The sequence below is a fragment of the Drosophila montana genome, unplaced genomic scaffold, assembly GCF_035044405.1.
Source record: "Drosophila montana isolate Dmon_TW-CO22-7 unplaced genomic scaffold, ASM3504440v1 contig_2178_1, whole genome shotgun sequence".
Taxonomy (NCBI): domain Eukaryota; kingdom Metazoa; phylum Arthropoda; class Insecta; order Diptera; family Drosophilidae; genus Drosophila; species Drosophila montana.
The window spans coordinates 1,314,863-1,328,887 of NW_026997075.1; the positions used below are offsets into that span (position 1 = coordinate 1,314,863).

The 14,025-nt window shown below is 39.8% G+C and overlaps 2 protein-coding genes across 9 annotated transcripts in view; one reads left to right on the forward strand and one right to left on the reverse strand.

Moving 5' to 3' along the window:
* Window positions 1-472: 472 nt before the first annotated feature.
* otu (ovarian tumor) lies at window positions 473-5,365 on the reverse strand. 3 transcript variants are annotated; one of them, XM_064681148.1, is made up of 9 exons: window positions 5,068-5,365; window positions 4,141-4,395; window positions 3,769-3,866; window positions 3,558-3,712; window positions 3,069-3,497; window positions 2,870-3,006; window positions 2,599-2,730; window positions 1,080-2,492; window positions 473-979 (listed from the first exon to the last, which is right to left on the reverse strand). In XM_064681148.1, the coding sequence occupies exons 2-9, from the start codon at window positions 4,360-4,362 to the stop codon at window positions 842-844; spliced, it is 2,724 nt and encodes a 907-aa protein (XP_064537218.1). In that variant the 5' UTR covers window positions 4,363-4,395; window positions 5,068-5,365; the 3' UTR covers window positions 473-841. The 3 variants fall into 3 exon arrangements, with proteins under 3 accessions (XP_064537218.1, XP_064537216.1, XP_064537219.1); XM_064681146.1 differs by lacking the exon at window positions 5,068-5,365 and having other exon boundaries at window positions 4,141-4,415; XM_064681149.1 differs by lacking the exons at window positions 2,599-2,730; window positions 5,068-5,365 and having other exon boundaries at window positions 4,141-4,415.
* Window positions 5,366-5,834: 469 nt separating this feature from the next.
* The window catches only part of LOC135427599 (solute carrier family 41 member 2), a 33,659-nt gene continuing 25,468 nt past the window's right edge, over window positions 5,835-14,025 (forward strand). The window contains exons 1-2 of one of the 6 annotated variants that reach the window (XM_064681155.1): window positions 5,835-5,975; window positions 7,922-8,036. In XM_064681155.1, coding sequence (XP_064537225.1) covers window positions 7,964-8,036 — 73 coding nt within the window. In that variant the 5' untranslated portion in view covers window positions 5,835-5,975; window positions 7,922-7,963. Of the gene's footprint in view, window positions 5,976-7,530; window positions 7,550-7,921; window positions 8,037-9,910; window positions 10,086-14,025 lie in introns of those variants that run through there. The other 5 variants (XM_064681157.1, XM_064681156.1, XM_064681151.1 and 2 more) reach the window with 5 other exon arrangements.

Sequence of the window (14,025 nt, forward strand, 5' to 3'; positions counted from 1 at the left end):
TCAGAAGTCCAATTTGCAAGGTTTTTCAAAGTTGATTTCAGTAGCGTGCTATTGAGAATGATGGTTTCTACCTCATCAGTCTAATAGTTGATGAAAATAACCCGATAAACAGAATATTGCAGCAGAGCTTTCGAAACACCACGTACAAACGAACCATTACCAAATTTCTTCCAATAATCTGCACTTCCGTACATTTTTTTTTTTTCGTGTCTGGGCATTTTGATTTTTATTCGTTATTAGGTTACATTTTTTTTTGTTGTGGTTCTTTGTTAAATAATGTGTATATATATATACATACATGGGAATTGTTTGTTGTAAATTTTAAATTGTTGTGTGAAGAGGTTTAACATTGTAATTTGTAAAAAAAAAAATGAAAGCAAACCGCTTTTAAGTTTAGATATATACGTTAGCTAATAATTTTTAAAAATGTATAAATAAATTTATTGTAAATGCGTTTCTCGTTGTTGCTCTCGAAATTGAAGTTGTAAGCTAATAAAATCGCATAAAATTGCATAAATTACATATTTAAAATAGTTGATGTTTTTTTTTAATGTTGCGTGTTAAATAATGCGATAGTTCTATGGATTTTATTTGTTTGATTTGATATTATTGAACTGGTTCACTATGTTATTTTTAAAATTATATTTAATACAAATTTAAAACGGCGAATGGTTATTTAGTTATGTTCGAGCAAGTTTTAAAAGTCGATGAAATGCAAATTGTGAAGTTAGCTTATAATTATATACATAGTTTGAATATATGTAATGTTTATATGGAGAATGTAGTATATAGAGTGCGTTGTTGGTAGTTGTATACAAATTTGAAATCGAGTCGCGGCGCTTTAATGACGTGGTAGTGGCCCATAGCCGGCTGACGGAGACTGCTGTGCATTTACTCCGCCTGCCTCTATATTATAATTGTTGATCCGCTCGTACGGCATTCCAGCTGGTGGCGGCGCCATGCCCCAGGCGTATGGATTCTAAAGAGAGCAAAAAAAGCATAGTGTTAAAATAAAGTTAAGCTATGAGATATGAGGTAGAATATCCAATATATTATTCTCGTCATTTAAGATAGTTTACCTGACCACCTTTGTGGGCGGCAAAGAAAATCGGCGGCGGCATCGGTGGCGGTGGCAATGCTTGTTGGGTTGGTGGCGCCGCCTGCAGTGTGGGATAAAAGTTAAACTGATTGCCGTTGGTGTTCGGCGATGGAGTTGGCGTGGGCAACAGCATTGCATGCGATAGATGTTGATCCTTGTTGAGATCAGGCAGCTGTTCCGGGCGCTTGGAGCGCGCCTTGTTGAAGGCACCACGCTTGGCACGAGAGCGAGTCTTGTCTGCGTTTGGCTCCGTAGCGGGCGCACATGGGGAATTGTGTCCAGTTGCTGCCACCGGCGAGGGCGGAGGGGTAGAGTTTGCTGCCAGAACAACTGCCTCATCGTTCCTTTCCTTTTGTTGTTGGTCCGTGTTGTGATAGTTTTGGTTGTTATTCTTATTGCCGCACATCCTTATCTGTTCATCGGGTGTCAGCAAATGAGAGAAGCGCATGTGCATATCGACGCCCATATTATAAAAGTAACGCAAGGTGCCCAAATCAGCGGGCAAATCCTCGCCATTGGCATGTAGCGACCGGCGCGGCTCTGACTGATCCTCGTTCCAGCGCGTTCCAATTTTACTGGTGCTGGTCGTAGCAGCGTTGGTGGTACAGCTGTTGTTGCTGCTGGCGCTACAACTAGGGCGTTTGCCTACCGAGGGCAGTAATATTGAAGCCGGTGGCGGCGGCGGTGGTGGTGGTGGTGCAAACATATATGGTGCTGTGCCAAATGGCGGCGGGGGCGGCGGTTGCAGCGCAATGGGCGGCGGTGGCGCGTACCCACCAAAGTGCATGAACATACAGCCATCGGGTGTCAGTGGCGGTCCCGGAAAAACGCCAGACGGAAATTCCTCTGGCATAGGTAGCGTCGCTCCGCGCCACGGCGGCGGCATATGACCAGGACGCCCACCCATGGGCACATAGTTAACAAACTGAGTAGCTGGCGCCTTTGGATGTTGCGGTGCCGGCATGGAGGATGCACCAGCACCTGGCGGTACTTGTTGTGGTTGCAACTGCTGTTGCTGCTGCTGCTGCTGAAGGCGTGAGTGCTTGTCGCGTGGTTGGAAGCGATGCTCCCGCGGTTGTTGTTGCTCCATCTCCGCCGACTCATTAACCTCAACCTGTTGCTGCGATTGCTGCTGTTGTTGCAGAATCCCATGCTCGTTGTACAACGGAGGACAACCGTAGCAGGTGTCTAGCTGCAGATACTGCACAACCTCGCACTTGCTTGCCTCAAAGTAATTGGCCACATCATACAGCTTGGCTTTCTTCCACCTGGGCTTGGGCTTTTGGCCCAACTTGGCCAAATGCATACGCTGCATCTGACGCTGATAGCGGAACGGCACCGCCCACGGTCGGAACTCATCCGGCGGCACCGGATGCAATGATTCGTAAGGCACCTGGTATACACAATGAAATAGAAGAGAAATCAATTAAAGCTGGTAGAAATTGCAAATTTTGGGCAAGGGAGTTGAAGCAGCTTCTAAGGAGGGGTTTTGGGCGTACCAAAAATTTCTTTCCAAATTGCTCGACATAGACAACACAGTAGGATTTGTCAGCGCTTATCTTTTGAATGTGGCATGTGTACAATTGTCTTTCGGAATCGGTCAGCAGCTCCACGCGGCACTTGGCACCCACCTGAAAATGAGGAGCAGGAGTCAGGATTGGAAGCATTAAACTTGGATGTGGATTGAATTTGGACTGGATGCGTTTCGATGGAGATATCAGTAACCAGCTAGGCTGGGAAGTCGCCACTTTGGTTTGGCTCAGTACACACCTTGAAATTATAATCATTGGCGTAAACATTATAGCGCTTGGCCTCCTTACGCAGATCGTTCCAGCTATCAAACTCGATGTTCCGATACATGTAGGGATCCAGGGACTTAGCCACCTTATAGGGAAATGGGGTGATGCCTATGGAGAGACAAAAGCCATTACATTTTAGAGTCTATACAGATATGTATACATCTGCTTACCATCATCTAGCAGCTGACGCACACAAGAGTTCGTGGGATTCGGACACATGTGCAGCACCTCTGTACTCTCGCTAGCTATTATGCTGTTCAATGGCAGTTCCAGCCTTAGATCGCGCCTAGACGGGGACTCCGACGCGGAGGACACAGATGTGGAGCGCTTTTCATCAAACGCTTTCTGCGGCAACTGCTTGATATTGCTGTGAAAATTGCATAGCTTGTAGTTCTCGAGTATGCACTTTGTATTCTCGGGCCGATCGAGCGAGAAAGTGCGTCCATCGCAGCAGATAATGCGCACAAAGTAGCCCCTTGAATCAAGCTCCACCTCGTAGTTGCCCCAATCGAACGTTTGCGGATGCAACATGGACTCAACGGCAAAATTCACGTCGGGAAGCTTGAAGAGCATCTTATAGAGCAGTTTAAAGCTGATTGCTGTAAAATATAAGCCCGCAATCAATACGTACTTTATCTTTAGAATAAGAAACAACTAACACTGGCTTATTGCCGCCGTTTCAATGTAGTCCAAAGTGTAAACAGAATCAAAATGAAACTCATTCGTGTAAAACACACGAAAATTATCCTGATAGCGCTCGTTATAGGTCACTGCGGTGCCCAAATTGAATGGCTCAAACAAGATGACATTGCGGCTAAAAGCATACAAATTAATTCACAGCTCATTTTGTGGCTTTTGCGAATTACTCACCGGTACATGCAGCACAAGGCACGCAGCTCCAGCATGGTGCCATATGTCTTGGGCTTGGCCATGTCCAGCATATAGCTATCAAAATCGCCACGCACATGCTGTGAAAATATGATTATATATAAGAAAATAATACTAAACACAATCAATTTGTGACCTAAATACCTCCGCTCCGTTTCATCAAAATAGCTATTTAGTAAATCATTTTAATGACTAAAGACAATTGCATTTTAAATATTATTGAACTACAACATTAATAGGTATATGTAGATCTGTAGACGTTATGTGTTTTAAGCTCATAAAAGCAAACGGAATAATCTTTCGAGACTAATCGGTTTTAAATTATAGATATTGATTTCCGCTTTTGATGGTTACCTGTTCGAAGATGCGGCGCTTTCGCGTCATGAAACGCACGCACTCCAAGCGCACCTCGTAGTGGAGCATCTGGGTGTCATACATCTGCTCGGCTATTACGCGGAATAGACATGATGCGTCCCTGGCCGTGTGCTTGCGATACATGCAGCGGCTCTCCAGGAATTGATCGTACGGATCCGGCGCCTGCCGGCTGCCGGAGGTAATCGGGCGCCTCAGCATCATGGTAATGTCCCGTTGGGCAATGTACGATAAAAGCTGCATTTAACAAAAATCCACTAAGTTATTTGATAACATACTGTAGACTGACACGAATGAGAATATAAATAAAAACAACATATATAAACGACAGTACAAAGATACAAAAATTAAAATGTATAATTAGCTAATAAAATAAAAAAGATAACATTAGATTACACTTTTGAAATATCCGTTAGTTCGAATTCCCAAAATATATTGATAATGATAAAAATTCAACACGCTCCCACCTCTAGCTACCGCTCTAGTTTCTTAATACTGTGTTTCACTTTATCGTGTTCTTTTAAATTGATGAACGCCGCCATCTTTAAATTTGTTGGTCGTTCACTTTGCGCAGCTATGTATTTATTGTTTCTGCTCTATTCGCATGGCGAGTCAATGCGGCTGGTGCAACGAACGCTCAAACCGAAAAGCACCGTTACTTTTTTGTCGTACGCGCTCATCGCCTTTGTGTGTACACATGAATACACATGCAACTGTCTGTATGTATGCATGGCATTTGCTGCGTACAGCGCTCAATATTTATTGCGAAAGCAGAAAAGTCTCAGCTATGGATGTACATTTGTATGTATGTATCTTCGTCTTTACATATATATGTATGATATGCAACTTATAATTATTGACCAAAACCACAAGGAATGTACAAATAACATTAACTAAAATCGTACTTACCCACAATCTGCAGGCACAAATTGGTTATACACTCGAAATCGTTGGAAAAAAACACAAAATTTTCAATTTTTCACTTGCCAGCAAAATCAAATGCGGCGGGGGCCAGGGGCAACACACAGGTAAAGAGAGCGAGCAAAATATATGTACATGTGTACACAGATATTTAAAAAACGAAGAAAATATTAAAAACAAGACAAACGAGTGTTTTTTGCTGTTATCCCTTGTCCGGCACTTAATACACTGTGTCCTATTTGCGAGCTTAAACAAATCTAGCCTTCTTTTTAAATCAAGACTATACTTCAAGAATTGCTGGCTGCTATGAGGATCAAGTGAGTATCGATTTTGAATCAACATACTTTATCGATACGTTGTTACGACAAGGATGCCAGAATCTTCACCGAATTCGAATTCGAACAGCCGTTGTTTTCAAAATGTATGATTATAGTTATGCGTGAAATCAGTCAACTTTTGCTAAACAGTTGACATACCCGTTTTTTACAAATTCATTTCACAGGATTTTCATTTGTAAAAAAGTTTTTCGTTGGGAGAATAATAACGGTTTTATTTCATTTGGTGTAAGTTGGCATTCGTAAGGGACATTAAGCACATATTCGAATACACATATTTATTGGCAGAACGTGTAAAAATATTTCTAATATCATCGATAAATTAGTTATCGATGAGCTGTCGTGCTTGCTTTCATATGCACATCGCAAATGAAAGCGCCTTTTTGATTTTGCATATTGTTTTTGTTGTTGTCCCTTGTGTACAGAATGGGGTGGCAAGTGTCGCCGTCTACGCTTTTCATCGTTGTTGTTGCTGCTGCTTCAGTTTGAAATTGTAAGTCAATGAAGCGAGTAAACTTCAAGTTCGCGCTGTTACCGCGACTAAAGTTGTCTGGAAGAGATGTGAGTGCTCTTTTGAAATTGTTAAATGTTGTTATTTTTGTTGATTTCTTTATCTAGTAAGTGTACTTTTTTGTTTGGTGTTCAAGTGTCTCTCTATCTCTCAATGTCTCATTGTGTTGCCATTTCTCCATGCACACATTTAGCGGCAATACTTTTGTTTTTTGTCTAGAAAAAATATAAAGCCTAACATAACCAACAAAACAACCAAAACAACAACAAACAGTCAAATGCAATAAATCATCCAATTCAAATCAGCTAATATTACACGCGCCATTGCAACCAACAATAATTGTTTACATACACTTAGTTGTCCGGGTGCGTGCCAAACTCGTGAGTATTTCATTTGATTATGAAATTTAGTAAAAAGGCTATCTACCCGCGCGTCATCGTTGCACTGTCAGCTGCAATGTGCAGTTATTTTCCCACGTTCCTTTTCACCTTGCATTCCGCCCCTGTTGGTAAAAATCAATATAAAAAGAAGAAAACAACAGGCAAGGTTTGTGTAACTTGCACGTGTTTTGCCTGTGTGCGGGTCTAGAATGTATGTATGTGTGTGTGTGTGTGTGTGTGTGTGTGTGTCTGTCTCTCTGTGATTTGTCAATTATCAAATCAATAAACGGTTAATCAAATGATGAAGACAATCGGGGGAATCCTCAAAACAGTTTTGGACTTCTCGTTGTTTAGACGGCGGCGACAGTCTAGCACCGACTGCGTGTACATGTGTGCGCGCCATGTGCTCACACACTCTTTTACAAATTGAGCGGCATTCGTTGTGCTTTATTTTTCCAATGAATGAAATTGGAATTTGCTTGTTCTCTTGCCACCTTTCTTCCTTTTGTTTTTATTTATTTTCGGTTAACATTTATATGTATGTATGAATGTATCTGTGCAAGTACTTATCGAAAAAAGGGTCAAGTTCAGCTGAATTCATGTGTATGCATATGTATGTGTGTATGCCTTATCAAAACGATTATCGTGAGGTGTTAAGGTCAACTGACTGTGTCAATGCCATGGGCTTCGGCTAGCGATTTCGCCAACATTCGCAAAGCCTTAGTACACACACACAAACATTACGTGCGACTATGAGCCTGACACTATAACTTTTTCTCTTGATAGTCTCTTTTCGAGTAAGTCTTTTGAGTTTCGCCTGCTGTAAAATATTAGTTGATTGAATGAAAGCATATTTGCCCTTATCAACAATTGTCGCAGCTGCTACTGTCCTGCACACGTGCATATATACATAAACACATATATCTTATCTGTCTGTTACCGCTATGATAAGTTCATGTCAGTGAGACGTCCTATATCCCCGCCTCGCCTCTCTGTACGGCATGTGCCATTCAGGCGCGAAATAGTGTTTGGGGGAGCTGGTTCTGGTTTTGGTTTTGTGCTTTTTATGCTTTTGCTCTCTTTCTCTCTCTCTCTCTTACGATAAATTTCCCTTCCTTTTCGCATTTGTTATTGTTGTCTTTTGTGTCTGCTGCTGTTCTTCGCTCTTTGCCGATCGGCGCCAGATTTTGCCTTTAGTTTTCAGTCGCCGTTCAACATTGAAACTTGTCGCGTCAGCAGGAAAGGTAAAGTTTGTTCAATTTGAATGTGAATGTTTACTAGAAAAGCAGCAATCAACATAGCCGCAGTCGCAGTTGGCGTCGCTGCTGCTTTAACCGGTTTAAATGTATTCCGGCTGTCGCTGTCAATGCTCGCGATATGTTAGTGAACAGTGCGTGGCCAGTATATTGGGCCTGGTTTATTGTGACCAAATGCTCCTCTACAGCTGATTCTTATTGAGCTTATGTGTTGGTGTGCGTTTTATATCCCGAACTGTACGCCTGTACAAAATAGGCTTTGTCTTAGTTTTGCTTTTGAATTACAACAAACATACATTTTTTCTTTTGGTTCTTATCTTATTACATATTTTCTTTGCGAAATTTACGCCCACTTGTCAGTTGTTATCGTCGTCGTCCACTACGTAACCGAGGGCAGGCATCATGAAGCCGATGAACAGCAATATGAACAGTGGCGGCGAGAATAGTGCGTCCAGAATGCGTCGCAGGCCCATACGTAAGCTATTTATAACACAGTTATATTATTTGCTATCCTTTTTATTTATAGACACGTATTTAGTTTTAGTTGCATTTGCCACATCAACAAATTTCATTCTATTTAATTTAATGCTTTAATTACATTTGTTTTGGCTTTCAGTTTGTTTGCTTTTTATTTTGTATTTGCCTTCTCATTGCATTATATGTATATATTAATGCATGCTATTTAAAATATTTTACATGCATTAACACACCTAAACAATACGTATTTAGTTATTTGCTTGTCATTATTAATTTTTTACAATTATTTATACTTATCTATATACTGGCAATTATATTTTTCTTCAATGGCTAGCAGCTTGGCCTAGTAACATTTGTTGCCGTTGTTGTTGCAAAACTGTTTACCAAACATAAGGCCCTCCAATCATTGCCATTGTCGGCTATTCGCTTTGCTGTCGGCGCACCGGCGCATAACGGGCACCAGCACAGCTGTTCAAGTGGCCGGCGTTTGCTTGTTTGTGGGTGTGTGTGTGTGTGTGCGAGGGAGAGAGATAGTCTAAAGTGCTCTTTTGTCACCTGCGTCATTATTGTGTTTACTATTTTTTAGCTGATTCAAGTGCGAAGCGATGCGAAGCCTGCGATTTAATTCATTTGTGCTCCAGCTCTCTCAAGGGCTTGCACGCGCGCGCGAGTCGCTCGCACACGAAACTATGATTATCGCTAATATTTCGATTTACTCATAAATCGCAAAGGCGCTTCAGTATCTCTTCTTCTTTTTTCTTACGACTTTTGTGACGTCAATACCATGACAGCTGTATCAATATTTACCTCCCGGTGCTATTCACTGTGCGACGCGTTAATTGAGCTTAAAATATGATTATATTACACCTGCCAAGCTAATATCTTGATTTCGATGCTTATCAATGGTATATGACTCTTTTATAATATATGACAATTTTTTTAAAAACCGTAGTATTTCCTTATGCACATATTTATGTTTTCATCGTGTGCTCGAAGAATAAACTTATACAGATACTTTCTGCGTAAACTTATCTTAAGATAAATTGATTTTTGATGTTCTTGAACATATTATCTTTTCTTTTCCATAAAAATAACGTTCATAAGTATCAATTCTTATTGTTCGAATTTAAGAAAAAACGTATTAAACTATGTGAATATTTTTCCCCAAATGACATTTTAAACAAATTTGATTTTAATTAGAACAACTTCGCAACAAAGTTTAAATTCATTAACTCGCGTCTATCCTCATTTGTTGAACGCCGCGAGCACCCACCTACTTAGCAGAACCCGAACCTGAAATATTGTGAAATTGGTACAAGCGAATTGGGCTAAGCAGTTGGTCTTGATTTGGGTGTTACTCTTTTTAATTTCGTTGTTGTTGTTGTTGTTGCTGGATGATACGCTGCCCGGACGCAGCGCCGCTGACATTTTGACAGCGCAGTTTGGCTTTTGACGCTCAGCTGTTGACAGTTAGCCAGTTGCCTTGCCTTGCGTTTACGTGCGCATATGTATTAGTGATAATAGGTGAAACACATTGAGAATATATTGAGAGCGCCCAGCCAGTAAAGTGTGTGAGTGTGTGTATTAGTATGTGTGTGTGTGTGTGTGTGTAAGTTTATGTGTATATGCATGGAAGAAACAGATTAAACAGTAGCTACCCAACAACAGCAATATTTACTGCAGAGAAACGGCCACAGCCGCAGACGCAGCCGCAGTTAACATTAAATTAGCGCAGATAGCGCCACATAGTCAACGTTTAGCGGATGAATCAACTTTTGAATGAATGTCGGTTGCTCTGCTTGGTGCCCGCTAAAATGTCGCAATAATATTCTCGAGTCCAAGTTATTGCAAAGCAATTGAATCCTCCGTACCGCACTCCGCCCCGCCATGGAAAGGCTGCTGCAGTGCGAGGGGCTGCTGCTGGGCGGCCGGAGAAGCGGACGGGGCCGCAGTCCTGATCGTGGTCGCCGGCGTGAAAGAAATTCCGACTATGCCCCGCTGCTGAGCAGCGATGATATTACCAGCAGCGACGACGAGCGCGAGGCAGGTACGTTCCGAAACATTCCAAATGCTTGCAACAACAATGCTGCATCAAAATGTTGCAAATTCATTCCGTAACAAATATGGCATCGAAACTGTGCTGCAATTTGAAAACAATTCTCTCAAGGCTTACTTTCCTTTACGAAATAAACAAAAGTCGATTTCAAACTAAGCAACAATATTTTTTCAATATTTAATTGTTATCGGAAAAGTATAAGACTCTATTTCTGATAGGAGGGCATTATCGTTGGTTTAATTTCCAGTTCCATTTCTTTTAGGGCTGCACACCCAAAAACAATTATTTGTTAGCTCGGTTAGTTCATGGCTCGAACCAACTCCCTGCCTTTTGGTTCGCTTCGTGAACCTAGTTTGATACATTCATGAACAATGGTTTGATATGTCATAAGTTTCTAATTCATTCGGTCGTACATATTATCCTATAGAAGTTACGGGCTTTATTTGATTTCTACCATACATTTTCATTCAATTGTTGGGGTCTATGCTTTAGGGCTGAGTCCGCCTCAAATGTTTTGAATTTTGACACTTAACATTTTTTAATAATATATGGTACAATGTTTCGGGAGATCCGGGAACGAATTGATTTGGTAGACAGACGTGTTGCAGTTTTGGTTCCGTTAGTATATTGGCTCGCTTTAGCGAACGTTCACCGTAAGCACCTAATCATAGAGAAACGCTCTCGTTTTGTGCTTTATCGAAGTAAAACACTTGAGTTGCTGATAACGTTTATTTGCCATCATCTAAGATTATTCCGCACGTTAAGCGGAAGCACCTTCAAGCTGTCCAAACTAGTCGCATACAGATATGTAAATATATACATGTACATATAAACAAAACTTAATATAAACCAAAACAGGGTGCACCTTTCATATTATAATAATATATATATATATATATATATATATATTATATATATATATATATGTTTTGGTTTATATTAAGATATGTACATGCCATAGTTTGATAAGTTTTAGAGTTCAAAAGAAAACACACGTTAAGAATTTACAATTAATGAAAACTCGGCCAACTTATGATTTATATTGCATTTACTAAAATATATAAAAATTAATAAAAATTCATTTGATTTGGTTTAATTTTCCAAACAAATGAAAACCTTAACTGCGGTTAACCAAGTCCGCAGCATTTCTATAGTTGAGCACCCTGTATAAAAATAGAGGGTGTTTTAGGCCAACTTTTTTTAGTGTTGTCTTATCAAATGTCTTTGAGTATTAATCTGTTAGATTAAATGTTGCCTACTAGAATCAAGAATTTGATATGCGAATTGGCAAAATTTGTAAGCATACTTTTGGGCATATTTAAATTTGAGTGCCAAATTTCGATTAGCTCGCGACTATTTATGCTCTTTAAACGGGTACATCGATTTTGCGAACTTGTTCGGCACTTACATATTATTGAAGTAGAAAGGAAATTAATTGAATAATATATTTAATAATTTATAAAGAGCTTTTAGATGAAAGCTCAAATTTTCTACACTTGCTGGTTATTATTTTGCTAGGATATGCGGGCTTCGGCTTGCATCTAATTGCATTTTCTGCTCGCTGTCATATCGCAGCTATTAACATCATAAAGTTATTATTTTGAGTAATCTAATTTATGGTTAATTTTCATTGTTTGTTGCTCACAATTCGGACTGAATTGGCTGTGCTTAACTGCGTACTCCCAATCAGGCAGACCGTGAGCCGCCCGTCAATATTGCGCCGGAATTATGTGTTATCATAAGGTGGTGACGGCACCGACGACAAGTCGACGACAAGTCATCGACAGCAGCCCGTTTGCTGGGGTGTTGTGAGCGGGATTGTAAAGTAATTCACAGCGCTAAATGTGCTTTTAAAAGCATTTTCCTTGAATTTCTTTTCATTGGCAGTGGGTCCGCCACCCACAATGCCAGCACCCCCCCCCCCCCCCCCCCCACTCGCGCTTACGATAAACTGATTACAGCGCATAAGATAACTGTTGTGTTTCTTCATTATCATGACAAAACTTCTGCGGAAGACTTCAATTGAGACGCAATACAATTTGTGAGGGTGCAAATCGGCTGATTAGCTAGATTCAAGAGATTGCACTCAAGCGATATGCTCGGCCTCATATCGTATATTAAAAATCTACATCTACAAAATAGAAATATTATTTTATGAATCTTTAATAAATGTAGCAAAAAATCAATTAATTAATAACATCAGGCATTTATTTTTTGTATACTGTTCTGTAAAGTTTACGAAACACGACCAAATCCGTTGCCATAGGCATTCACTGCTCTTAACTCTTGCTTTATATCTGGCACCAATTTGTTGGCAATCAGCTTTTGTGGCCCATTTAACCAACTGGCGCTCAATGGGTTTATTTGTTCTTAATCGCTTGACCAACAAACCGGGCTGCTAATGTTATTCTTTTCCTTGGTATATTTCATTATTATATATTTTTTGTGATATTGTTTCAGTTTTTTTTCAACATTTTCATGCGTTTCCGTGAAATGTTTCACCTGCATGTGTGGAAAATGAGTGGAAAACTCTTGTGTGAAGATGTTGTTCTTAATCCGATCGAATTTAAACTTCTTATTTATGGTCTACATTAAAACTTGGTTAAAACGTAATTAATAAGCTTCAAACAAACCACACTTACGCGTGGAAAGGAAAATTCGAATGGAATGGAAATGAATTGAAAGCATATATGTATATATTTGCATATGGGAAATATTTATTGATTTCTGGAGGTTGTTTGATCAACAATAATCATTATGTTTATATATTATTATTTCTAGTCGGAGTTAAGGATATATGTATTTATCTATAAACTATCAGACTAGGAAGGCTTTGAATGGCCGGGAGTCTTATGTCTTATACTATTTAAAACGTTCTGTAAAGACATGATTTGATGGCGCCTGTTTGTCAACTTGTGCGCTTGTTAACAGCATGGGAACAATTGTTGTTGTCATTTAATTGTAATTGTTGATAGGTAACGTCTATTTGCTTACCCTAGCCGAAGGCCCAGGGGCAAGGTCGCTATTACGACGTCGTCGTTGTCATGGTGCTTGTTATTGTTATTGTAACGCCTGTCTAGGCAAACATAAATATGAGCTTCGAGTCGCTTGCATAGGCCCAATACAAAATATATTTATGTCTTACCAAATTGCCATATGCTTGTATGCCACTGTATCTGCATTGTATATATATTTATATATATATTTATATATATATTTATATATATATATGTATCTGCTCTTGAGGTGCTGCTTCACATACTAATCAAGTCTAATGACGCGTGTCGAATGCGCTCTCCAACAATATGCGAGTACGCACAAAGACGAGTACAATGTGATTATTAACTGGTTTATTAACGAATTAACTTCAATCACAAAAAATGCACGACGCATAGTTACCCTATACAGAGTTGGTAAGCTTTCAGATAGTCTTCATTTTGTGTTTATTTTGCGACATTTTTTGCACATTCGTGAGCTATCAGTTAAGATATATTCAACTGTTATAGTATCATGTCTTTGCGTATATCTCCGTTTCGACGAGTACAGGGAATAACATAAAAGACCAAAAAGTACCCAAAATATTGTCGACGTGATAGAAATCACGTCCAGGAACCATTAAAATTTCCAGAAGCGAGACGACGCCGTGATTGTGGGGTCCTCTACGTGGGATCTATATGGACAATTGCTTTGATTAATTTTTTGGCTTTTGCTAAAACGGCGATAAGGTTTTTTTTTCAACTTTTCTGTAAATATTTACGTCAAGGTTTGACCATGTATATATATATATATATATAGGTATGGACATAAGTATTTTCATATCTGTCAGGTACTTCACATCAAGATCGCACTTTTTGCAGAGAACAAAAACATGCAGCAGAAACGTTGATAAATCGAACTTAAGATACCCTATAATTGCAATGTCACATTTATT

Bases quoted from the DNA above. Each gene is read 5' to 3' on its own strand.
- otu (XM_064681146.1), bottom strand. From the start codon at position 4,401: ATGCAGCTTTTATCGTACATTGCCCAACGGGACATTACCATGATGCTG. The intron at 3,007-3,068 runs GTAAGCAGATGT...GTCTCTCCATAG, and splicing joins GCGTCAGCTGCTAGATGATG to GCATCACCCCATTTCCCTAT. The intron at 2,731-2,869 runs GTGTGTACTGAG...CCTCATTTTCAG, and splicing joins CCAATGATTATAATTTCAAG to GTGGGTGCCAAGTGCCGCGT.